Raw genomic sequence first — 23,424 nt, 5'->3', positions numbered from 1 at the left:
CCTGTACAGGCCTGGCATGGGTTTGACCCTGAATGAATGTTTGTGAATTGGTTTCCTGCTATAGGAGGGCTCAAGACCATTATCATACGTGTGTTACTAATAATAGGGACATGCACATTGCTCCCCTGCTTAATGTCCTTGCTGCCGCATGTGATAAAAGGATTTATTACTGCTGTGGTTCAAGAAAAAACGTTAGCACAGGCTTGTTACATGAACCACTACCAATCTGTCTCACCAAGAAAACCCCAACAGCGAGGCTGAAGGTAAGACTGAGAATTTTCACTTAAAAAAAAAAAAAAAAGGTAAGTGAGATTCTCCAAGTGGGGGTGAGAGGGGAGATCCCCCTCACCTCCTTCTATTTCACCTCCTCCCTTCCCCCCTTCCAGATGGAAAGGAGAGTGAAGAATGAAAAAACTAAAATACCTAAGAGGGAGGCAAATAACTCCCTTTTTCATTCCCAGCGTCTCTGTGATCTGTTAACATACATTTGCAGCTCTTTCAAGGTTATCTCTGCCAGCTGGAGCCGGGCACTGGGTCACACCCCCACATCTCCATGGACCAGGCTCCCTCCTGCAAACATCTCTGCCAACAAACAGCTTGTTGGCTTTGTCTTGTCTCTGTAAGGCCCCCTTCCCCATGCCAGTCCCCATGCACCCTGCATATGAATTAGCAAATCAATGAACCCAAAAGATTGCAAGGTCAGACATCCAGCAAATGGACAAGGACATGGTTCCATCTCAGTTTCCTCTTTAGTGTTGTAAGGCTATAAAAGGGGAGAGAAGCTGCAGCTCAGGGAGCTCAGTGAATGAGGCTGTAGCCCCCTGCAGCTCCCAGCTGGATAAAAAGCCACTTCCTTCCTCAGTTTGGTGTTCGAGAGGTTTGTTCCTTGCTGCTCCTGCTTCAGTTTCATAGTGCATCCGACCACGAAGGGACCCCTTGGGTAACTCCAGACTCACTCACACCAGTGTATTAAAAATCGCCTGCATTTCTGAGAGGCTGGCTGTCCTTCTGGTGCTTCACAGGAAGACCTGGGCTTTCCCCCTTCGGATGCCCGAAGGAAGTGCTTTGTGGCCTCCCTCCAACCCCAGGCCCTTCCATGGGTCTGGGCTCCCTGGTGGGCACTGCAACCTCCCTGGACATTTTTCTCCTGCACTAGCACCACTAAAACATATAGACCTGAGTGCTGTTGTATTCTGGCTTAGTGTGTATCCTTTTCATTGTGTAAAATTGTTTCTTTTTTGACAATTCAAGTGACTGTTTGATTTACTATGTTCTTGAAAACAAAAATTGTAAGGAAAACGTTCCAATGACTGTGCTGTAGTTGGAGATTTTATTACCGACATATTTACACCTTCCTTTTCCCTCTGATTTTTGGGAGCTGTTCGACTCCTCCTCCTTTCCTAATAACTTGCAGTCTTTCCTATGTCACAACAAAGCTACATTTTCTTCTGAAAACTGGCAGGTTCTCCCTTCCTAACACAATCAGCCGAAGAGAGGGTGGTAGGAGGGAGAAGAGCAGCCAGGGCAGATCAGCCTGCATGGGGGCATCCCTGGTCCGAGTCAGTGGCCAGAGCTGCAGCTGGGCTTTGTGTCAAAGTCTTGCCTGGGTGTCAAGAAGGCCATGCCCTCACATTTTATCTCTTTCTGTGACTGGCCTGCTGCTGGTTGACCCCATTCCTCCTTTTTTTGGGCATAAAGGTGACATCTAGGATTCAGGACAGCCATTCCTTTATTCCTTGAACATGAAGGGATCCTTGCCAGGCTTGGATTGCAAGACCCAGGCTGTGGTATAGCAATGTGCATTTTGTACCAAGCTGTCTATGTGACTGGAGAGTTGCAAATGCAAAGAAATACTATAATCAGTGGAGAGAAAATATGCACAGCTATTTTAGTGCATGGTTCTGTGACAAATCACAAGGTGGGAGTGGACCTCTTTGATGTCCTCTCCCAGTGGCCTCCATACTTCCCCTGCCCTCAATGGGTCAGGAATCTCCTTCCTGGCCTCATCTTTGACTCTGAAGCCTCTGAGTTCTGAATAGTTCTGCCCCCTCTTTTTTCAGATGCCTCTGTGGCAAACCTTTGTGGCAAGTTATTTGACTTTCTTCACATGGAAACACCAAGAACACCAGAGAGTGCCCGGGTTTCAGACAGTCCGGTGTCTTCACATTAAAGAGAAACATCGTTGTGTTCCCCTGGGGGAAGCTTCACTCTGCCTGGGTCCTAAGACCTTTTAACCAGCAAAGCTCCATTTCTCCAGGACAGGCATAGAAAACTTTGTGACTGAGAGATGAGGTGCAATACTGAACATTGTCCGCTTTCACACCTTGACTCTCAGACCTGTACCTTCTGGCCGTGAGGGAGTCAGCACCATCTACTGGTTTCCAGTAGAAAGGATAAAATTCAGTGTAACTGAGTGATCGTAAGCCCAGTGGCTTCCAGGCAGTGGGTGATGTAGTGAGAACGGGTAGTTCCTTGGTCTGGGGTTACTGCTGCATGTCCCTTGCTCTGAATGAAGTGACCTGATCAAAAGCAATGCGATGTGGGCTGCTGTCGTGATGACAGGAAGGACAGGCAAGGCAAGTCTATATCCAGGTAAGAGATCCCTGCGGTGAAGGCCGATCTCTGCTCCCTCCACAGTGTGGCATCCTACCCACAGGCAGCCAGCCGGTCGTCCTGGGAAACAGTGCCCTCCCAGGGATTGACAGCAAGTCGCTCATCAGCAGATGGGGCGCTTGGCAGTGGTGGTGGCTTGGTCAGCCTTGGTCAGGCCATGTGTAGCATGCTGAGCCTCTCATGTCCCATGCCTGTCTGATGGCCACTTTGTCCCCAACCTAATGTGGCGGCCAGGGAAAGGAGCTGACTCCATCCACTTGATGTGCCAATTTGCCCACCTCAAAAGCATCCTCTGTAGGGAATCTCTTTGGTGGAAACAATGGAAATGTGGATGAAACTACCTTCCCAGTCTGAGCTGCTGAGGCACCCCAACCCTCTGGGAAGCCTGGCTGGAAGGCGCTTGGCAGTGGTACCCCCTGTGGCTGCGGTGGTGGCTAGGCTTCAGGACAAGACTTTCAGGAGGCGAATGTTGTAGCAGGCAGGGCCTCGAAGCTTCCAGGTGGCATGTTGGCATAGCAGACCAGGGTGCTCGGTCGGCTGCGGGGCCAGGCTGCAGGGTGCTGACTGCCCGCACTGCAGCGATCACATCAGGAAGAGGCAGCAGTGTTCACGGCTGTTGACCCCTGTACCAGCCACCCATAGCATCACTGCACAGGCTCAGCGCCTCTGGGCCGGCTTGCACAGGTTCTCTGATGTGAATCCTCACAGCACCCAGGGCTCACAGTGCCCTGGTCCCCTGCATGGTCACCTGGGGGCCTGCAGTGCCCCTCTCCTTCTAGGACTCTGGCTGGAGCCAGGTCCCTCTGGGCTTGGACTTGGGCACTGGGCGAGGGGCTCTGATCCACAGGTGGAGTTAGAGGTCCCAGGGCATGCTGCTGGCTGGCTGGGGCTGCCAGAACCCCATGCTCAGCCTTCCCTCCAGAGGCCTTGATGGGGCCAAGTTCCCCATCGAGTCGTTTTTCCCAAGGCCCAGAAGCCAAAAACATAAAATAGAAATAAAAGAGCTGTAGAAAACAAGGTCCAGCAGCCATCTGGGTCTTCGAGGCCGCTGGGCAGAGGCCCCTGAGCTCCTTCCATGCTGTGTTGTTCTTCTACCGAGGGGAGTCACATGCAGGGAAACTTTGTTGCTGGGGTTTCTCTTGAGGTGCCTCCTCTCTGTCATAAGCCCAGGCAGGATTAGTGTAAGGGTCCCACTGGGCTAGCTCGGTTGGGTCCGTCTTGTAGTTGCAGGGCTGTTCACGGAAGATGTAGAACTGATAGAGTCCCAGGATCTGTGTTCAAAATGGCAGGGCAGGAAACTCGGGTCCCTGATGAGAGGGTCTATGTGGAGGGGTGGCACAGAGCTCCTGGATGAGCATTTCCATGGAATGCAAAGCCTGACCTTGCCAGGGGACAGGCGGCCCTCACCTTGAGCCTCTGGGACCCCCACAGAGCAGCATGTGGGCTTGGGTCCTGGAGAAACCACCTCAGAGTCCCTGGAGTGTGTTTGAAATGGCAATTCAGAAAATGGGGGTCCCCAACAGTCACCACTGTGGAGCGGTGACACAGAGCTCCCGGACGAGCAACTGGATGAGTATTTGTGTGAAACGCAAAGCCTGCCAGGGGACAGGCAGCCCTCATCTTGAGCCTCTTGGCCCCCCCACAGGACAGTGTGTGGCCTTGGATGAGTATTTGTGTGAAACCCAAAGCCTGACCTCGCCAGGGGACAGTCGGCCCTCATCTTGAGCCTCTGGGCCGCCCACAGGACAGCGTGTGGCCTTGGATGAGGATTTGTGTGAAACCCAAAGCGTGACCTCACCAGGGGACAGGCGGCCCTCATCTTGAGATTCTGGGACCCCCACCGGGCAGCGTGTGGCCTTGGATAAGGATTTGTGTGAAACCCAAAGCCTGACCTCGCCAGGGGACAGTCGGCCCTCATCTTGAGCCTCTGGGATTTCCACCGGGCAGCGTGTGGCCTTGGATGAGGATTTGTTGAAAACCCAAAGCCTGACCTCGCCAGGGGACAGTCGGCCCTCATCTTGAGCCTCTGGGATTTCCACCGGGCAGCGTGTGGCCTTGGATGAGGATTTGTTGGAAACGCAAAGCCTGACCTCGCCAGGGGACAGGCGGCCCTCATCTTGAGCCTCTGGGCCGCCCACAAGACAGCGTGTGGCCTTGGATGAGGATTTGTGTGAATCCCAAAGCCTGACCTCGCCAGGGGACAGGCGGCCCTCATCTTCAGCCTCTGGGACCCCCACAGGGCAGCGTGTGGTCTTGGATGAGGATTTGTGTGAATCCCAAAGCCTGACCTCGCCAGGGGACAGGCGGCCCTCATCTTCAGCCTCTGGGACCCCCACAGGGCAGCGTGTTGTCTTGGATGAGGATTTGTGTGAATCCCAAAGCCTGACCTCGCCAGGGGACAGGCGGCCCTCATCTTCAGCCTCTGGGACCCCCACAGGGCAGCGTGTGGTCTTGGGTCTTGGAGAAGCCACCGCAGAGTCCCTGGAGCCATGTTTGTAATGGCAGGGCAGGGAACGGAGCACCCTGATGGGCGGGTCTGCATGGAGTGGTGGCAGAGAGCTCCCGGATGAGCTACTGGATGAGGATGTGTCTGAATCCCAAAGCCTGACCTCGCCAGGGGACAGGCAGCCCTCATCTTCAGCCTCTGGGATCCCCACAGGGCAGCGTGTGGCCTTGGATGAGGATTTGTGTGAATCCCAAAGCCTGACCTCGCCAGGGGACAGGCAGCCCTCATCTTCAGCCTCTGGGACCCCCACAGGGCAGCGTGTGGTCTTGGGTCCTGGAGAAGCCACTGCAGATTCCCTGGATCCATGTTTGTAATGGCAGGGCAGGGAACGGAGGACCCTGATGGGCGGGTCTGCATGGAGTGGTGGCAGAGAGCTCCCGGATGAGCTACTGGATGAGGATGTGTCTGAATCCCAAAGCCTGACCTCGCCAGGGGACAGGCAGCCCTCATCTTCAGCCTCTGGGATCCCCACAGGGCAGCGTGTGGCCTTGGATGAGGATTTGTGTGAATCCCAAAGCCTGACCTCGCCAGCGGACAGGCGGCCCTCATCTTCAGCCTCTGGGACCCCCACAGGGCAGCGTGTGGTCTTGGGTCCTGGAGAAGCCACTGCAGATTCCCTGGAGCCATGTTTGTAATGGCAGGGCAGGGAACGGAGGACCCTGATGGGCGGGTCTGCATGGAGTGGTGGCAGAGAGCTCCCGGATGAGCTACTGGATGAGGATGTGTCTGAATCCCAAAGTCTGACCTCGCCAGGGGACAGGCGGCCCTCATCTTCAGCCTCTGGGCTCCCCACAGGGCAATGTGTGGCCTTCGATGAGGATTTGTGTGAATCCCAAAGCCTGACCTCGCCAGGGGACAGGCGGCCCTCATCTTCAGCCTCTGGGACCCCCACAGGGCAGTGTGTGGTCTTGGATGAGGATTTGTATGAATCCCAAAGCCTGACCTCACCAGGGGACAGGCGGCCCTCATCTTCAGCCTCTGGGACCCCCACAGGGCAGCGTGTGGTCTTGGGTCCTGGAGAAGCCACCGCAGAGTCCCTGGAGCCATGTTTGTAATGGCAGGGCAGAAAACGGAGGACCCTAATGGGCGGGTCTGCATGGAGTGGTGGCAGAGAGCTCCTGGATGAGCTACTGGATGAGGATGTGTCTGAATCCCAAAGCCTGACCTCGCCAGGGGACAGGCGGCCCTCATCTTTAGCCTCTGGGACCCCCACAGGGCACCGTGTGGCCTTGGATGAGGATTTGTGTGAATCCCAAAGCCTGACCTCACCAGGGGACAGGCGGCCCTCATCTTCAGCCTCTGGGACCCCCACAGGGCAACGTGTGGTCTTGGGTCCTGGAGAAGCCACTGCAGATTCCCTGGATCCATGTTTGTAATGGCAGGGCAGGGAACGGAGGACCTTGATGGGCGGGTCTGCATGGAGTGGTGGCAGAGAGCTCCCGGATGAGCTACTGGATGAGGATGCGTCTAAATCCCAAAGCCTGACCTCACCAGGGGACAGGCGGTTCTCATCTTCAGCCTCTAGGATTCCCACAGGGCAGCGTGTGTTCTTGGGTTCTGGAGAAGCCACCTCAGAGTCTCTGGAGCTGTGTTTGAAATAGCAGCGCAGGAAATGGGGGCCCCCAACTGTCATATCTCTGTGGTGCGGTGACACAGGGCTCCTGGATGTGCATTTCCATGGAATGTAAAGTCTGCCCTTTCTGGGGGACAGGTGGCCGTCATCTTGATCCTTTGCGACCTCCAGAGGGTGGCCTCTGGCCCTGGGTCCTGAAGAATTTTCCACAGAGTCCCTGGAACCCTGTTTGAAATGAAAGCACACAAAACTGGGGTGCCCGACGATCGCGTCTGCGTGGAGCGGTGGCACAGAGCTCCTGGACATGCATTTCCATGGAATGCAAAGCCTTACCTTGCCGGAGGGCAGATGGTTCTTCTCTTCAGTCTCTGAGCTGGCTCTGTGTTCTTGGGCAGCCCCCTCATGCTGAGGGGCCTCAATCTGGGCCTTAGGGACAGCCCTGTCAGGCGAGGCTGCGGGAGGACAAGGCCTTTGTCGCAGGGGGTCTGATGGCATGAGCTCCTGGAGCTGAGCTGGTGGGGTGGGGAGGGTCTGGCTGTCCTCCTCACAGCGGGGCCCAATGCCAGAGGACACACCCGAGGACTCTTCCTTGAGCTTGGCTGGAAAAAGAAACAGAAGTAGTCGGCATCTTCACCGGGCCCATCTGTTCTCTTCAGGGCTACACCCCACAAGCCTGGGTCTCTGGAATCCTCAGTGTCCATGTGTGGCCTCCTGGTCTGACACTGAGGACGCCCCTGCAGGCAGCTGATTTCAGGGTGAGGGCTGTGTACAGTCTGTGGTGGGGGACCTTTCTAGGAACCTCAGGTCACTCCTGGAATGGCCCCCAGGTTTCTGGGTGGCTCAGGGCTTCCTGCCTCACACCCTCACCTCAGGGCTGCTCGGCAGCTGCGATTTAGAACACAGGTGGAAGGGACCTGCACTGTCACACAGCCTTCTTGCCACCTCACATGGGGGCCTGTCTCCACAGAGCATGAGAAGGCCCCAGGCACGGGTTCCCCTCTGCCCTCCAGGCCCTCCACGCCATGCTGGGGCTGGACTGATCCCACGCCCGGCTGAACTCTTGGTTCTGGCTCTGGGTCAGGGCTTCCCCCGAATGCCGTCTGCCCAAATCCTGATTCTCTCGTCCCCCTGTCTTGTTATCTTGACATCCTTGGAGGGGCACTCAAGAATGGGGGGTCCCTGCTGCTTGGACGTAGGGGTGGGGGCTTCCACAGTGGGGTCTGACTGCCCCGGTTTCCCTCAGGGCCCTTTAAGTGGGAGAGGGGAGCAACGTGGAAAGTGTGGGAGGGGTGTTGGGGGGTCCTGCCCACAGCCCCTGCCTGCCCGCACAGCATGTCCAGCACATGTGCACTCAGCAGCTGCCCTGAGGACCAGCAGACCCGTTTGAGGTGCAGGAGGAAGGCCAGGTAGCAGGACTGGTGGGGCCAGGGCACTCCCCACCATTGACTGCCCAGAGGGTGACTCAAGAGGGGATCTGGTGCTGGAGCCCACCTGGGGGTGGCAGGTCCCAGTGTGTTCTTGTGAGTTTCTTCATGGATGCTAGAAGGTTCCTGAGGACGGCATTGTCCTCCAGGGCCCAGCTCTGAGAGAGCTGCTCCTGAAACTCCGGGATGGTGTTCCAGGAAAGCTTCATGAGGAGCTCTAGGGACAGGGGGGCATCAGGCCACGAGGGTTCCCCGGGAAGGGTCAGTGCCCACACCCTGTTTCTATCAGGCCCACCTCCCACTGGGTAGTGCCGGGTCCTTTTGGGCCACCCGAGGTCGAGCTGTGCACAGGAGGCCACAGCTGGGGAAGGCCGTGCAGGGAAGTGCTCATCACACTCCTGACTTTCCTCTGGGTCACGTTGGGGCCCAGTGTCATCATGCCTTGCCTAGCCCCAGGCCAGACCCCCGACCCGATGGGGCAGGCAGTGTAAGGACAGTTCCCTCAGGCCAGCCGGGGTCTGTCCCGCATGTTCCTTCACGCACCCTTGGGTACACGTGACTTACTCCTGTGTATTTTGAATGATGCATGCACCATGGCCGTCAGTACCCGCTGGCCCTCCAGGATGAGCACATCCCACAGTCGCAGGGTGAGCCCTAAGGATTTCTGTGGGGACAGCAGGTTTGAGAGGACTTGGCCTTTCCAGGCTGGGGTTGGTGGCCTGAGCACGGCCCATTAGGGTTTCAGTCCCCTGGAGTGGGGGGGACCCCCTCTCTGTGGGATGAGACCCCCCCATAAGGTTGGGTCAGACAAAGTCCTACAGCTCCTCATGGGGGACTCTTCAGGGCTGTGGCTTCTGGAATGAGGGGCTTTCTGAGGACTTGGGGCTTCCTTCCCAAGTTGGGTCCTGACCCAATCTGCTCACGAGGCTGGGCCTGAGCCCTGGCCTCTGTTGTGAGATGCCCCCTCTCAGGCAGGGCCTGGCTTGTGTGCCCTGCAGGGACCTGCCTTTGCCTTCTGCAGGCTGGGGGTGAGCCAGGTCCTCCTGGGAAAGCCAGACCCCTGGGCTGAGGGAGCCGGACACTGCAGGGCAGGAGGGTCCCTGGGCTGGGGTCTCCCTGTGCCTCCTTACCCCGTCAACAAAACACCCGAAGAGCCTCATCAGCATGGAATCCTCAATGCACAGCCTTTCCTTGCCCTGAAGAAAGGAGCAGAGGTGCTCAGGGCCCCCTGGGTTTCCCTGAAATCCTCCCACTTCCATGCCCTTCTGGAGACTTTTCCCCAAGGGACAGAACCCAGGGCGGTGGCCAGGGCTCCAACACCTGCCCCATGTATGGACGCCCAGTGGACACACTTCCCTCAGCCCTGCTCAGCTGCAGCTTGGCCCTGGTCCCAGCGCCTCTGCCTCCACCAGGGCAGAAAAAGGAAACCCAACTCTGAACCCATGGAGAATGCCCATCCCAGGTCAGGCCGCGGCTGGGACTTGGCCTCTTGCCAGCCCCATGAGGCGCTCGAGCCTCCCCTGGACCATGGGACCCAGGGCTTCTGGGGAGGAGCCAAGGGCATCATTCACTCACCAGGTGTCTCATGGTCTTGGGGAAGTACTTGTGCAACATCTGCTTTTGGCACGTTAGGAGCTCCTGCAGCAGGGCTTTATTTGGGCTATAGAATGCTGAGAAGGCCCCAACCCATTACCCTGTCAGAGCCCATTCCCAAGAAGTGGAGGCTTTAGCTAGAAACGTGGGGCAGGGAGGGGGACCCTGGACCCTGAGACCTCCCTCCCTCCCATCATGGTGACCCCTCAGACCTGGATAGGTGTGGGTTAGTTGGAGGTGCTGCCCAGTGGCATCCTGGATCCAGGTGCCAGGAGGGCAGGCCTGCGTTTGACACCAAGAGGCAGGTGCCAGCAGGGAGAACAGGGTGGGAGCTCGGGGCTATGTGAGCATCTCTTGGATGTGAGGTCAGGCTGGGGGACACGTGATGGGCAGACACAGCCATCTTGGCCTTGTTGGCCCATCCATGGGGAGGGAAGGTGGCTGGGAGCACAGCCAGCTAAGAGGCAGGAGGACACTCAGGAAGTTGAGCGGCACATGCACAAAGTCAAGGCTGGCTTCAGTGAAAGAGGGCGACCAGGGGGAGGTATCGATGCCCTCTGCTGTTGGGGATGAAAGGCGTCTGACCTGACATGAGGGGGTCCCTGCCCAGACCCAGGCTGCTGTGGGACCTCAGCAGGGACATCCTGGAGTCTCCAAATGAGCTGGGATACAAGGAAGTTACCTTGCCTAGAAGTCAAGATCACCAGCCAGAGTGGCCGTCCCCTGGCATGGCTGTGTAAGGCACTGGGGACAGATGTCCACCTACCTTGCAGGAAGTGCCTTTTACTGTCCAGTAGTTGGGTCAGAGCCCAGAACGCATCTTCCTCTGGCAGATAGAGGAGGAGGATTGCGGTGATGTGGCTCAGGTCCCTGTGGTAGCACATCTCCTGCAAGAGCCAGAGTCACTGTAGAAGTATGTCACCCGGGAGGGTTCGCATCACCAGAGATGGCAGAGGTCCTCAGGGACATCTGCCTCAGGCCACAGGGGATTTGAGGTGTAGCCTCTGCACTCCTCCCCTGGCCCATGAGGACAGAGCAGGTCAAACACAACTCAGTGGACAAGGAGCCTGGGGGGACCCCTGCTGTGAGCGTTCAAGCTCACATGGCTTAAAAGGGCACAGGCAGGGACTGTTCATGCCCCTCCCCTGGGACAGGCATGGGGCAGGACCTATGAACTGCACGCACCATGAGGGCAGACGGCGGGGTGCTGACCCCCACACAAAGGTCCCGCAACAACAGCCCAGGGGCTGCCTGCCAGGCACAGGAGGGTGGATGGGTCCAGACCCCATGTGGGCAGCCCGTGGAGTCAGCTCAGCGGCTCTCCCTGCCTGGAATGGTCTGGAAAGTGGGGGCCGAGCAGGAGCAGCCACCTGGGTGACCCCCACCCCTATCTGCTGTGCTCCTATGGGGTTTGGGCAAAGGGGAAATTGTATCCGTTCCAGGTTTCCAGTGAACAAGAGGCTTCCTCAGGATGCAGACTCATTTCATGACAAGAGCCTGGCCCATCAGGCACGTCGGCAACTTGTCAAACCTGTCTCCTGTGAGGGCCATCCTGTGTGGGACCCAGCCAAGCTCCCAAGCTTTGGGGCAACACCAGGAGGGGAAGGTCATTTCTTCATCTGAGACATCTGGGCCTCAACCCTTTTCTGCCAGCAGTGAGCTTGAGTCCCGCCTACTACGTTCTGGTGGGTGACGAACACTGAAATTTCAAGAAGTGGGGACACCCCCGAGAGAAACCCATGCCTGTGAATGTGGGAATATGGCCCAGGAATATGGCTGCCCGGGAATACTCACAGGGTTATATGCAGAGTAGGCCATGAGAATGTCACATAATTCCTGCTGACTGGAAAAGAGGGAAAAGAGAGTTTTGCTTGTTTTGTTCGGCTTCTGTCAGTTTCATTTTGTCTACAAACCCGGACCACAAACACAATTCTGGGTTTGGATGATCCCCCAAATAAGCAGGGAGCTCTTCAGGACACCTGAGTTTTTAGGAATTGTTTCGATAAAATTCACATTCCTCGCAATGCAAATATCACAGGTGTGATCAGTGATCATTTTCACTCTGGTTGATCTTTTTCTTCCCCCCTTTCTGGGTTTGCACACATGGAAGTCCAGTCTTTGGGATGTACAGTTCCGTGGCTCTGAACTAATGTGCAGGGCCTCTCGTCCACCACTCAGCCCCACCTGGAGCAGCTCCTTCATCCTCCAAGTCCCCAGCATGTCCCTTTGCAGCCGACCTCTCCGGGCTCCGTCAGCCCCTGGCCATCCTGACCTGCTCTCTGTCTCTATGATTTGCCCTTTTCTGGTCTGTGAATTGGATTTCTGCAGTGGTAGCCTGTTGGGTCTGGCTTCATTCCCTCAGTAAGATGCATCTACAATCCACCCATGTTCCTGTGGGCATCAGGGGTTCATTCCTTTTCCTCACTGAGTCGTCTGTCTGAAGAGCAGAATCCCCTTCCTCCCCAGTTCCTGTGTTGAAGATCATCTCGGTAGCCTCCAGGTGTGAGTGACAATCAATCAAGCAATGAACGTGGCATGCGGGTTTTACTTGCACGTCAGTTTCAAATCAGCGTGGTCAATATCTGTGACACATCGGGGTTGTGTGGTACGAAGCTACTGAGCTTTGTAAGCTGTGGCCTATCTGACTTCTAAAGTGGCTGTGCCCTGTCCCATTCCCACCAGTCTTAGATGGGATTCCCACCAGTTTCTGGGGCCCAGTATCTTCCCTGGTACTTTGGGCTGTTAGTGTTGCCCAGGAAGGCTCCTGAACCATGGCATCCTGCTACCTTCCCATGGGTCCCTACCCTGGGCACTTGAGGGTCATGGAGAGCACTTTTCACCGTTCTGCATACATACATACCTATATATGTATATATATGTATACATATAAATATATATATATATATTTTGCTTTTTTCTTATGCTGCCTTTCATCTCCTTGGGAACCACCTGGATTCTAGCCCCACGCCTCCCAGCCTGGACCAGGGCTTAGAGCCCCAGAGGTGCTCAGTCCATGGTGCTGGCTGCTCCCTGGGGCAGGAGAGCCCTTGGTGGCTCTGTCACCCCTCCTGGGTGACCCTGGCCTCTGCCCTGGGGAAGCCCTCATTCCTCTGGATTGCTCCATCTTCCCTGGCACCCCTGCAGGCCCCATAGGTCTTACTTGACCCGAAGTCCTTCTGTGAACATCTTGTCCCAGAGATTGTACTTGACATCTAGCTTGATGCGGCGGATGATCCTGGGGGAACTCTTGCTCTTCTCCTTCATGACCTGTAGGGAAGGACCAAGAGGAGGAAGCAGCCTCAGAACAGACAAAAGACTGCCTGCCCCAAACAGCAGCCATCCCACAGTCAGCACTTCTGGAAGGAAAGGAGGAAGGTTTCCTTCTGCAGAAAGCTCTTTTTGCCTTGTTTCTGAAGCCAGGGAGGGTCAGCAGAGCCCAGCACACCTGTGGTGCGTGAGTGTCCGTCCTGGATGTGCGTCTGACCAGAACCCCCACCCCCAACCCGGGCTCCACGTTCCCTCCGGCTGGGGTCCCGGGCGCCTGCCACGGTCTGGCCTCTTTGTCCTGCCCTGGCTGAGTCTGGGAGCGCCTTACCCTGTATTTCCCAGGGTTTTCAGTCTTGATTTGGTCAACATCAAGCAGGAGTGCCCATGCCTGACCTCGTACTGCTTGGGGAATTCCTTTGTATACTATGTGGGAGAGCTACAGACAGAAGAAACTTCCAGTGAGACAGGACACGGGGCGGCTCCAGCGAGGAAAGCTGGCAAACGGGCCCGCTGTCCTGTAGTGAGGATGGGGTGCCACCCACCCACTGAGAGGCAGGTGGTGCCAGGTCACAGCCATGGGTGCCTGTCTCCTGGCTCTGCAGCAATCAGTCATGGGGCCACTCCCTCCCCATGGTACCTTCTTGGTGTTTTTATATTTCGGCCAGCTTTTAAACACCTTGACCCAGTTCTTGATGCATATTGTATCCTGACTTCTTTGCTGTAAAATGAGGCATGATGGAGTTAGCTGAGCTGTCAGGGGTCTGGCAGCGGCCTGTGGATGCTGGGTCCTGGACTTTGGGGCCCTGAAGGGACCCAATGGGAAGGAGCCAGGAAAGGGCAGACCCCAGGGGCGGAGACCCTCTGAACTAACTGCAGCTAGAAGTGTGGACTGGTGACGCCAGGACACACCATCTTCAGGACACAGACGCCCTGAGTTTTGGTCAGCCCCAGGCTTCAGCTCGGGACTTGTGCAAACAGGTGGTTGACTCTGAGCCAGGACTGCAGTTTGCATTTTGGTGAAACCCTCATAGGAACAGAGTTCAGCAGGAATGGCTGCCCCTCCTCCCATTGAGAGCCGTGGCCCACTCACCACCGCCTGGGCCTGTGGGCCATCCCCGCTGCCTCACTGACCACCTGATTCCCTGTCCTTGGACCAGTGTCCCACACAGCAGTCCCAGGCTCTTACCTTCACCTCCGGAATACGCACAGGGAGCAGCTCTGTCTCACTGTAAGGCAACCCAGGCAGAGCTGAGATCCTGCCCAGGCCAGGAGCCATCCCCCTCCCAGAGAGGGCCCCAGGGAAGGACCAGCCCATCCCTATCCACCCTAAGTCTCAGTCTGGAAGAAGGTACACGGAAGGAAGGCAAGAGCCTCCCTGCGGAGCTGATGCCCACGAGCCGCCAGGACCCTAGAGAAGAGGGAGCTTGATGCTGGCCTGGCAGGGGCCACCTGGGGCCAGCGGGGTGCCTCCGGCTACACAATGGGGCTGCCCCTCCTGGGCTGGAGGCAACACCCTCTGTGGGAGCTGAGCAAGTCCAGTCCTGAGACAGTATGGCTGCCGCCCAGGGTGGGTGGCTGAGCCCTGACGGACAGCAGTGCCTTGTGAGTGACCACATCACCCGCCAGAGTCCAGGGAGCCTGGCCTGAGAGCTTCCCAGGGCCCTGAGGATGCACCTGGAGCCCGTCCCACAAGACACTCCCCACAGGCCTTGCAGGGTCTGATCTCCCAGCATGCACCTGCCTCTGCCTGCACCCTGGCCGCTGACCCTGCCTCTTCCCCATCTTCCCCCATCCTGCCCTGCCCAGAGACTATGACCCTCACTCAAGCCACAGTGGCCTTTCTGTGACCCTTGTCCTGTCGGAACCTCTGAGTGAGACCTCCCTGATATGTGCACACCCAGGCCTCGGCCACTCTCTTACTGGACTGCCAGTGAGACATTCAGGGCAATAGGGTGAGCATGGGCCCTGCAGGTAGTGGGTATGCCCCACCACCCTGCCTCCAGCCTCAGCTGGCTCTCAGGGTCTGACGTTCAGTCCTCAGCCTCCTCCCAGCCACTGCAAAAACAAGGACATGGGGTGCCTGGCTGTCCTCCCCCTACGGTCCTGCCTGCCCTGACTTTGCCCCACCATCCACCCTCTGCAGTGCTGAGTGAGCCAGCGGGAAGCAGGGTCTCTGGAGGGTCATGCAGAGCCTTGGGGACTGACTGAGTCCCCCACCTGAGGGGTCCCAGGTGAGCTGCTGTTCCGTGCCAACCCCATCTGTTGTTTTCCCCGGACTATCAGCTCCACACTGGGCCGGCTTGGTTCAGGTGCTTCCCAGAAGTGGCAGGTCTCACAGGCTCACTCTGCTCCCTTCCCCCAGGCTCCTCCCTCTCTTGATCCTGTGAGTCCTGAGGGGCCGGCTCCAGGCTGGTCTCTGCTTCCCAGGCCCAGAGCCCTTCCCAGCACCACTCTGGGGCCTTCAGCTGCATGCTTTGTTGTCCCCCAAGCCTCAGTGAGAAACCCAGGCCAGAGCCCTGCTCTTCTTCTTCACAACCTTCCATGGCCAGGGCCAAGACCCTCAGTGTACCCATGCCCCTTTTGATGGCTTAGCCCCCTGAGCTCTCAGAGATCTGCTGTTCAACTATGCACAGGGCAGGCCAGGTGCCCCTTGCCCCGTGGCCACAACCCTCAGATCTCACTTGAGCAGGCCCCAAGGGAACAGGCCCAGACCCTCAGGCTGCCCTGTCCTCTCCTGCTTGCTTGGAGACCACAGTGCTGAGAGCCCAAGTACCTGTCCTAGTCCCCTCTCTGTCCCCACCCACTGTCCTGAGCTCCCTAGATGTGCCATGAGGCTGTGCCAACAACCTGACCATGGGCTGGACCTGCAGGAGAGCCTGGGAGGAGTTCTGACCCTGGAGAGGAAGTTGGCCCGAGCCGGGGAGACATGACCTGCTTCAGAGGGGCTTTTCTAAAAACAAAACCCATCGCTGAGGTTGGGGTCGGTGGCAAGGGGTGGGGTGAGGTGGACAAAGGACTCACTGCATAATCCCAAGGTGCTTGGTGTCTTTTTCATTATCAGCAGCCCCATGCCCCACGCCCACTGCTGTGCCAGCTCGGTGTACCTGAAATCCAGAGGTGGCCAGGGTAGGGGGGCAAGGTGAGGGTTATTCAGCCCAGTGATGTGAGCAGTCCCTCCCTGCCTTGTGACCTTAGGAAGCCCAGGACCCTCTGACCAGGGCAGAGAAGGAGAGGTTAGCCCCTGCCTCCCGTGAGGGAGCGGCCCGACCTGTACCTGGCAGATGATGTTTCCTTGTCCCTGGCCGGGCAGCATATCCAGGGCCTCATCCACCTCCATCCTGCAAGACAAAGTCATCCAAGGTTCTGCTGCAGCCGAGAGCTCCAGAGAACACCCCAATCTCTCCCACTAGACTCCCAGACGCATTCCACTACCCCTTCCAGATGACAGGGGCCAGAAAGAGTGGCCCCACCCCTGACTCAATCTCTGGAGTTCTTGCCTCCAACCAGTGGTGGGCTCCTTCCTGTGGACTTGAGCACACGGGGACCTGAAGAGAGAGGCCCATTGTCCCCAAGCACCCCAAGGCAGACACGCACCGGCCCCAGCAGGACAAACGGCGTCTACTTACTGAGGGTGAAACGCCTATGATGGGCTGTTCTGGGCACCCGGAGACAGGTGGGGTCAGGGATCCTCCGGGGATTTTTCAGGGACCAGGAATATACTCAGTTTTCTGTAGGAAGCAAGACATCTGGTGACTGCTCTGTTCTACTCCAATGGTCACTCACTCTGGCCAGTGAAGCTGCTTCAGGAACACCACCAGCCAAGCACTTTGGTCTGGGGAAATGATGATCTATTGACTCCACAGCAGCCTCTGTGCTCGTGAAGACCCTGTCTCAGATGGAGGGATGGCAGACTCCACAATTCCTAGCTGTCATGACAAGAGGGACAGACAGAGAGAATGGGACACGGTGGGTGGGTTCCAGTCCCTAAGCCCCTTTGACCAGAAGGTACGATTGTCACCCTCCAGACAGCCCTCCAGGGAGCCTTCATTTTCCACAACTGCCTGAGGGCAGAGCATGCCCCACCCCACTCCTAGACGAAGGACCCCGTGTGTCCAGTGGGTCCCACAGCAACCATCAGTGACTGCACCTGAAGTCTGAGTTGGTGAGACCTCCTCCTGTGGAAACCCAGCTTAGGGCACAGACTTGGAGCAAGAATCACACCCTCCACCCCACCCACACTCTGTCGCAGTGACTCTTCCAGGACCAGACTCTGCCTCACTGGAGTCCAGAACTCCAGGAAGATTTGGAATCTAGGGCAGGGGGGCCACAGAGGTCAGAGCTCAAGTCCAGCATGGCAAAGGGTAGGGCTGAGAGTACGGCCCAGGTCACACCTGGGTCTCTGGGCTAGTCACCACCTCTCTGACTCTCACATCTCACCTGTGGAATGGGTACATCTGGGGACAGCACCCACACCACAGAGTCGCTATGAGGACAAGGGAGAGGATGGTCCACCCAGTCAGTGCAGAATGTGCACCCGGTGAGTGCTCAGGGATGGCTCTCCTTGGCATCTGCCCAGAGGTCACTCACCTGAGTCTACTGAGGCAGTTGTCTCTCTCACTTAGAAAAGTCGTTTATGCACAGAACCAGACACCTGTGTGTGTTTTGTGTCCAAGTGCCGCACAACACACAGGTGGGCGGGTGGGCAGGTGGGAGGTCCCTCGGCACCAGTGACATTGTGAGGTCATGACACTCATCACAATGGTTCCATTGCCCAGGCCCAGAGGGCTCAGAGTCAGTGGCCTCCAGCCCCCAAGGTGCCAAAATGTGTTTGTGTGATGTGTTTGTGCAGATGAGCATGCAGTTCCTGTGGGTGAACATGCGTGCGCGTGAGTAGCTTCTCTGGCCAGGCCTAGCTGTCCCACTGACATGTGCACCCAAGTTCTCATCAATTCCTCATCAGTGTCACCTTCCCTTGGGGCCTGTGGCCAGCATCAGAGCATCCATGGCCTTCCCCAACTTCAGAGCTCCCCACCCGGGGCAGTCCTGAAGATGCAAATGGGGGTTAGTGGGTAGAGGGCACAGGGCAGGCCCCCTCATTAGGGGGAACTCAGCTAGACTGTAACATGCTAGGTGTGAGTGGCAGGGTCAGACTCCACACACCTTCTCACCTCCTCTTCCCGGTAGCCTTGCGGGCTGCCATGACTCATTTCTGCTATGGATGGAGGCAATGATGTTCTAAGGACACACCCTGTGCCTGAGGTCACCCAGCAAGTATCTGGCCAGACCCCTGCTGGCCTGGCTTTCACTGTTTTCCCGGTGACCAGGCCTTCTGACTAGGTCCTTGCTGATCAGGCCCCTGATGACCAGGCTCCAACTGACCATGTCTCCACTGACCAGGTTTTCACTGACTAAGCCCCAATGGCCAAGCCTCTGCTGACCAGACCCCTGATGACCAATTCCCCACTGACCACGTCCTTGCTGACCAGTCCCCAAGCGACCAGGCCTTCCTGACCAGGTCCCCACTGCCCAGGCCCAGAGCAGCGGTGCTCAACGTCCCCTTCCGCAATTGCCCACAGGCAGACGGCTCCCAACCCTGGGCCCAGACAAGGGACCCCATGTGTCCAGTGGGTCCCACAATGACCATCGGTGACTGCACACGAAGTCTGAGTTGGTGAGACCTCCTCTTGCGGGGACCCAGCTTACGGCACAGACTTGGACCGAGCACCAGCCCCTCCACCCCACCCATAGGAGCTCCATCCCAGTGGCTCTTCCAGGGCCAGACTCTGCCCCATCGCGGGCTGAACCCAGACAGATTTGGGATCTAGGGTAGGGAGATCACAGAAGTCAGGGCTCGCACAGGGCAGGGCTGAGAGTCACATCTAGGTCGCTTGGCCAGTCACTGCCTCTCTGACCCTAGGCATCTCACTCACCTGTGATATGGGTACATTCGGGGACAGCACCCACCCCACAGAGTCTACCAGGTCGGTGTAGAACAGGCACCTGGTACGTGCTCAGGGATGACCCTGCCCAGAGGCCAGGACTGCTTACCAGGTAGCGACTGTCCCCAGGTCAGCAGGGAGGGAACAGAGCCTGTCATACTCACCCAAGTCTACTGAGTCAGCTGTGTCACTTAGAAAACTGTTTCTGCAGACTCAGACACCTCTATGTCTTGTCTCCAAGAGCTCCAGACACAGAGATGGGAGGGGGGCAGGTGGGTGAGTGCTCAGCACCAGTGTCATTGTGATGTCATGACATCCATCACAAGGGGCCCCTGCCTAGGTCAGCAGGGCCCAGAGTCAGCACCCTCCATCCCCCGAAGTGTTCACATGCTTGTGTGCAGCGTTTGTGTATGTCAGCATGCATGTGTTATGTGGGTGAACAAGTGTGCATGGGTGTGTCACTGCTCTGGCTGGGCCTGGCTGCCCCACTCATATGAGCACCCAGGACACTGGGTCACCCTTGCCACTGTCTCCCACCTTGGGATCCATAGTCACCATCAGAGTATCCCCATCCAGGGCACTCCTGGAATTGCAGAAAAGGGGTAGGGGGCAGAAGGTTGAGGATTGGGGGCAAAGGGCAAAGGGCAAAGGGCAAAGGGCCAACCCCTCCCTAGCAGCGGACTCCGCTAGGCTGTAAAGTGCTAGGTCTGTGAGTCAGGGCTGGATTCTACACACCTGCTCACCTCCTCCTCCCAGTAGCCCTCTGGAGAGCCACAACTCGTTCCCTCGACAGATGGCAGCAAGGAGGCTCCAAGGGCAAACCCCTACCTGAGGTTACCTAGTGACCACCTGGCAAGGCCTCTGCTAGCCAGACCCCCACTGACCAGACCCCCACTGACCAGGCCCCCACTGACCAGCCCTTCACTGACCAGGCCCCACTGACCAGGCCCCCACTGAGCAGAACCCTGAGCCTCGGTGCTCAGCGTCCCCTACCAATGACCCCACTCAGTCCCCAGACCCTCCCCTCCCCACATCAGCACCCACAGGCCATGCCCTGTGAGTTTTGTTGGGTCAGAGCCCCTCCTCCAGGACACAGAAAGGGACAGTTGGCCTCAGGTTCTGGGTACCCAGCTTCATGCTCACCCCTGAAAGCCCTCTGGGCTCACCTCAAAGGGGACAGTGAGGTGCCCTGGCACTGCCTGGACATGATGTCTGAGCCTATTCCTGAGCCACAGACCCAGAGGAAGTGGGAACGTTTGTCAGGCCAGACACCCCACTCTGCTGAGTCTCCCTAGGTCATTCCTGCGGAGGCTGGATCCAGAGACACACCACAGAGGCCACAAGGTGACTGGCCCAGAACCTTTGAGACTGGGCCAGGGACCTCATGAGGACTGTCCCGAGATGGCCAGAAGACCCTTTGCTAATTTCTTCGTATCTCATTTCTTACCAGCTACCTTTCCCCCACCAAGAATCCCTTTCTTGCAGAGTCAATGAGGAGAGGAAGATGTTTAGGGAATCCACTGAAGGAAACAAAATGACAGTAGAACATCATCTATTTCCCTTCCATCTAAAAGGAAAGCCTAAGGAAGCCTATTGGGTTCCATGACTCCAAGGGCCCCCAGGATGGCGTCAGACAGTGCAATACCCAGCAGCAGGGGCTGTGCCTGATCCCTGCAGATGTCATCAAGGGTACACCTGGGGTCGTCTAGTGTCATGGACCTTGACATAGAGCAGAAACTGAGTCAACAGGAGTGCGCACGCACATGCACACACGCACACACACATACACGTGCACACACACACTGGAATAAAATGAATTTTGTAGCAAGTGTGCAAGTGTGTGTGCACTGCTGGGTTACTGGCGTGTGTTTAGCTCTATGAACATGGGTTTCACTTTATTTTTATGGGGTTCCAGCTCTCGCTCATAGAATCCCTGCCTGTTTTGTAATCTTCCCTTGTTTACTGCCCGTGGACTTCACGTAGCAGACACAGAGAAAGCTTTGTAGAGACTGCTTAGTCAGTCCCCACAGTTTCCATAGCAGGTCCCTTAATTCCCATCACCTCCAGGGAGGTCACTGCTGGGATCATCCTAGGAATCGTGTGCCTTGTCTTGATGGCCACAGTGGTAACCATGATAGTCAACTATTCCCTCTGTGCAATTCTGAAACTAAAAATCTCTGGGAACAAAACTACAGGAAGCAATGAAAGCAACACCAAACTGAGAGTTTGATGGCCTGGGTTTCTGAGAAATTTAATATTTTTACATGAATAATGAAGAAAAAATGACTTTTCTGAAGTTCCTACCATTTATGCTATGGATTGGGTTCTTCTATGAAAGCAGTTTTATTGATAAATGTGGATAATTAACTTCAAGTAAAAGATTAGAGAGTCAGCAAATTGTAAACGTAACTGTGCTTTTTTAATACTCAAATGACATTAGTCAGACTGTTGTGGATCTCCAGAAATATATATTTGCACGCATAAGTTCTATATTGAAATACCCAAGTTTGGAATCCTTCGGGCAACTTATTTTTCATCAACCAGAAATAATACTAAAATTGCAAAGATTTGTTATGATTTACATTTTTTGTCCTAATGGCAAAATGAATTCAAATACGTTAAAGTGTAATATACACAGGAATCCTATTAGTCTACTACTCAGTGATTTATCTCAAAGGGAGCACATGCTTGGACCTACCACACAGTCCAAGAAAATGAACTAAAAATAACAATCTGGAAATCCCTCTCCTGAAGGTCTGCTCCCTAACCACTGCCCATCTGTCTTGCCAAAGCACACAATCACTTGGTTTTTAGCAGCCCCAATTAGTGCTGCCTGTTTCGTGAATGGATTCATGGAGGGCCATTCAGTAGGAATGCTTGTGTGTGTGGCTTCTTTGGCCCAGCATCACATTTGTGATGCTCCTTTATGTGGTTTCGTGAAGCAGTTCATTTCTTTTCCCTGCTCGGTGGTGCTCTGCATGAATATGGCACCTCTCAATTCTACTGCTGATGGACACTGGTTTGTTTGCAGTTTGGGGCTATTAGCAATAAAGGCACCATGAATATTCTTGTTAATTTCTTTTGGTACACATGTATAGATATTTTAGTTAAGTACAGACTTACGAATAAAATAGCTTGGTCATAGTAACTGCCTATGTTCAAATGCAATGTATGTCACCAAAAATTTCAGCTAGGAGGAAAAAGCTCAAGAGCTCTATTGTACATGTTGACTACAGTTAATAACAATGTGGTAATACTTGAAATCTCTAAGACAGCAGATTTTAAACGTTTTCACCGCACAAAAAAAGATAAGTAGCTAAGGTAACTGATAATGCTAGGTAGCTTGATTTAGCCATTCTACAATGTACGTCTGTAGCCATATATACAAATATGTATATACATATACACACACATACACACAGATTTAGCTATTCTGCAATGTGTGTGTATCTCTGTGTGTGTGTGTAAATAATGTGGCACACCACAAATACATATAATTTATCAATTTTTTAATTTCAAAAATTTTTTTTCACTAATATACAACCCAAACACATGTTTAAGAGAGTTCTAATTAGATATCCTTTCCAACTCCTGATTTTTTTCAGTCTTTCTTTTATGTATTCTGGATAGTGGATAGTGTTTTTTCATTTTTATTTATTTTGATCTTCTAATTCTGAAAAGGCTTGAGACCATTTTCACATATGTTCATTGAAAATGTATATAAGCAGGCTGGGCGAGGTGGCTCATGCTTGTAATTCCAGCACTTTGGGAGGCCAAGGCGAGCGGATCACCTGAGGTCAGCAGTTAGAGACCAGCTTGGTTAACATGACAAAACCCCATTTCTACTAAAAACACAAAAAATTAGTCGGCGGTCGTGATGGGCACCTGTGATCCCAGCTACTCGGGAGGTTGAGGCAGGAGAATTGCTTGAACCTGGGAGATGGATGTTGCAGTGAGTTGAGATCCCGCCACTGCACTACAACCTGAACGACAAGAGTGAAACTCTGTCTCAAGAAAACAAAACGAAAAAGAAAATGTATATAATCGTATTTTCAGGGGTCTGTGCAATTTTTTATACTTTTTCTACTGTGGTAATAATTTATTTTTAAAAACTTCTAAATGATCTTTGAGAAGTTTTTAAAAATAAATTCTTGATGTACATTTTGGGATTTTGTAGCTAGAGGTGGAAATATCTTCTCTTTAAGAAAGAGCTTATTGCCGGGCACGGTGGCTCACACTTGTAATCCGAGCACTTTGGAAGGCCGAGGCGGGTGGATCACCTGAGGTCGGAAGCTCGAGACTAGCCTGACCAACCTGGTGAAACCCCGTCTCTACTAAAACTACAAAAAATGGCCGATCGTGGTGGCATGTGCCAGAAATTCCAGCTACTCTGAAAGTTGAGGCAGGTGGAGGTTGCAGTGAGCCGAGATTGTGCCATTGCACTCCAGCCTGGGCAACAAGAGCAAAACTCTGTCTCAACTAAAAAAAAAAAAAAAGGAAAGAAAGAAA

At 55.1% G+C, this 23,424-nt stretch overlaps 1 protein-coding gene across 4 annotated transcripts; it reads right to left on the bottom strand.

Annotated features, from left to right (window-relative positions):
- Window positions 1-1,313: 1,313 nt before the first annotated feature.
- LOC118151082 (uncharacterized) lies at window positions 1,314-19,168 on the bottom strand. Of its 4 annotated transcripts, none has more exons than XM_035290226.3 (16): window positions 19,080-19,168; window positions 16,603-16,704; window positions 16,251-16,314; window positions 15,998-16,080; window positions 14,163-14,202; window positions 13,614-13,694; window positions 13,305-13,412; window positions 12,870-12,976; window positions 11,504-11,552; window positions 10,476-10,596; window positions 9,692-9,786; window positions 9,247-9,312; window positions 8,681-8,780; window positions 8,184-8,333; window positions 7,026-7,291; window positions 1,314-6,917 (listed from the first exon to the last, which is right to left on the bottom strand). In XM_035290226.3, exons 3-16 carry the CDS (start codon window positions 16,311-16,313, stop codon window positions 4,230-4,232), a joined length of 4,017 nt encoding a protein of 1,338 aa, XP_035146117.3. In that variant the 5' UTR covers window position 16,314; window positions 16,603-16,704; window positions 19,080-19,168; the 3' UTR covers window positions 1,314-4,229. The 4 variants fall into 4 exon arrangements, with proteins under 4 accessions (XP_035146117.3, XP_078229202.1, XP_078229203.1 ...); XM_078373076.1 differs by lacking the exon at window positions 19,080-19,168 and adding an exon at window positions 17,564-17,664 and having other exon boundaries at window positions 4,082-6,917; XM_078373077.1 differs by lacking the exon at window positions 15,998-16,080 and having other exon boundaries at window positions 4,082-6,917.
- Between the last annotated feature and the right edge of the window lie 4,256 nt (window positions 19,169-23,424).

This window comes from Callithrix jacchus, chromosome 5, assembly GCF_049354715.1.
Source record: "Callithrix jacchus isolate 240 chromosome 5, calJac240_pri, whole genome shotgun sequence".
NCBI lineage: Eukaryota > Metazoa > Chordata > Mammalia > Primates > Cebidae > Callithrix > Callithrix jacchus.
This window is presented reverse-complemented; position numbering and strand designations above follow the sequence as displayed.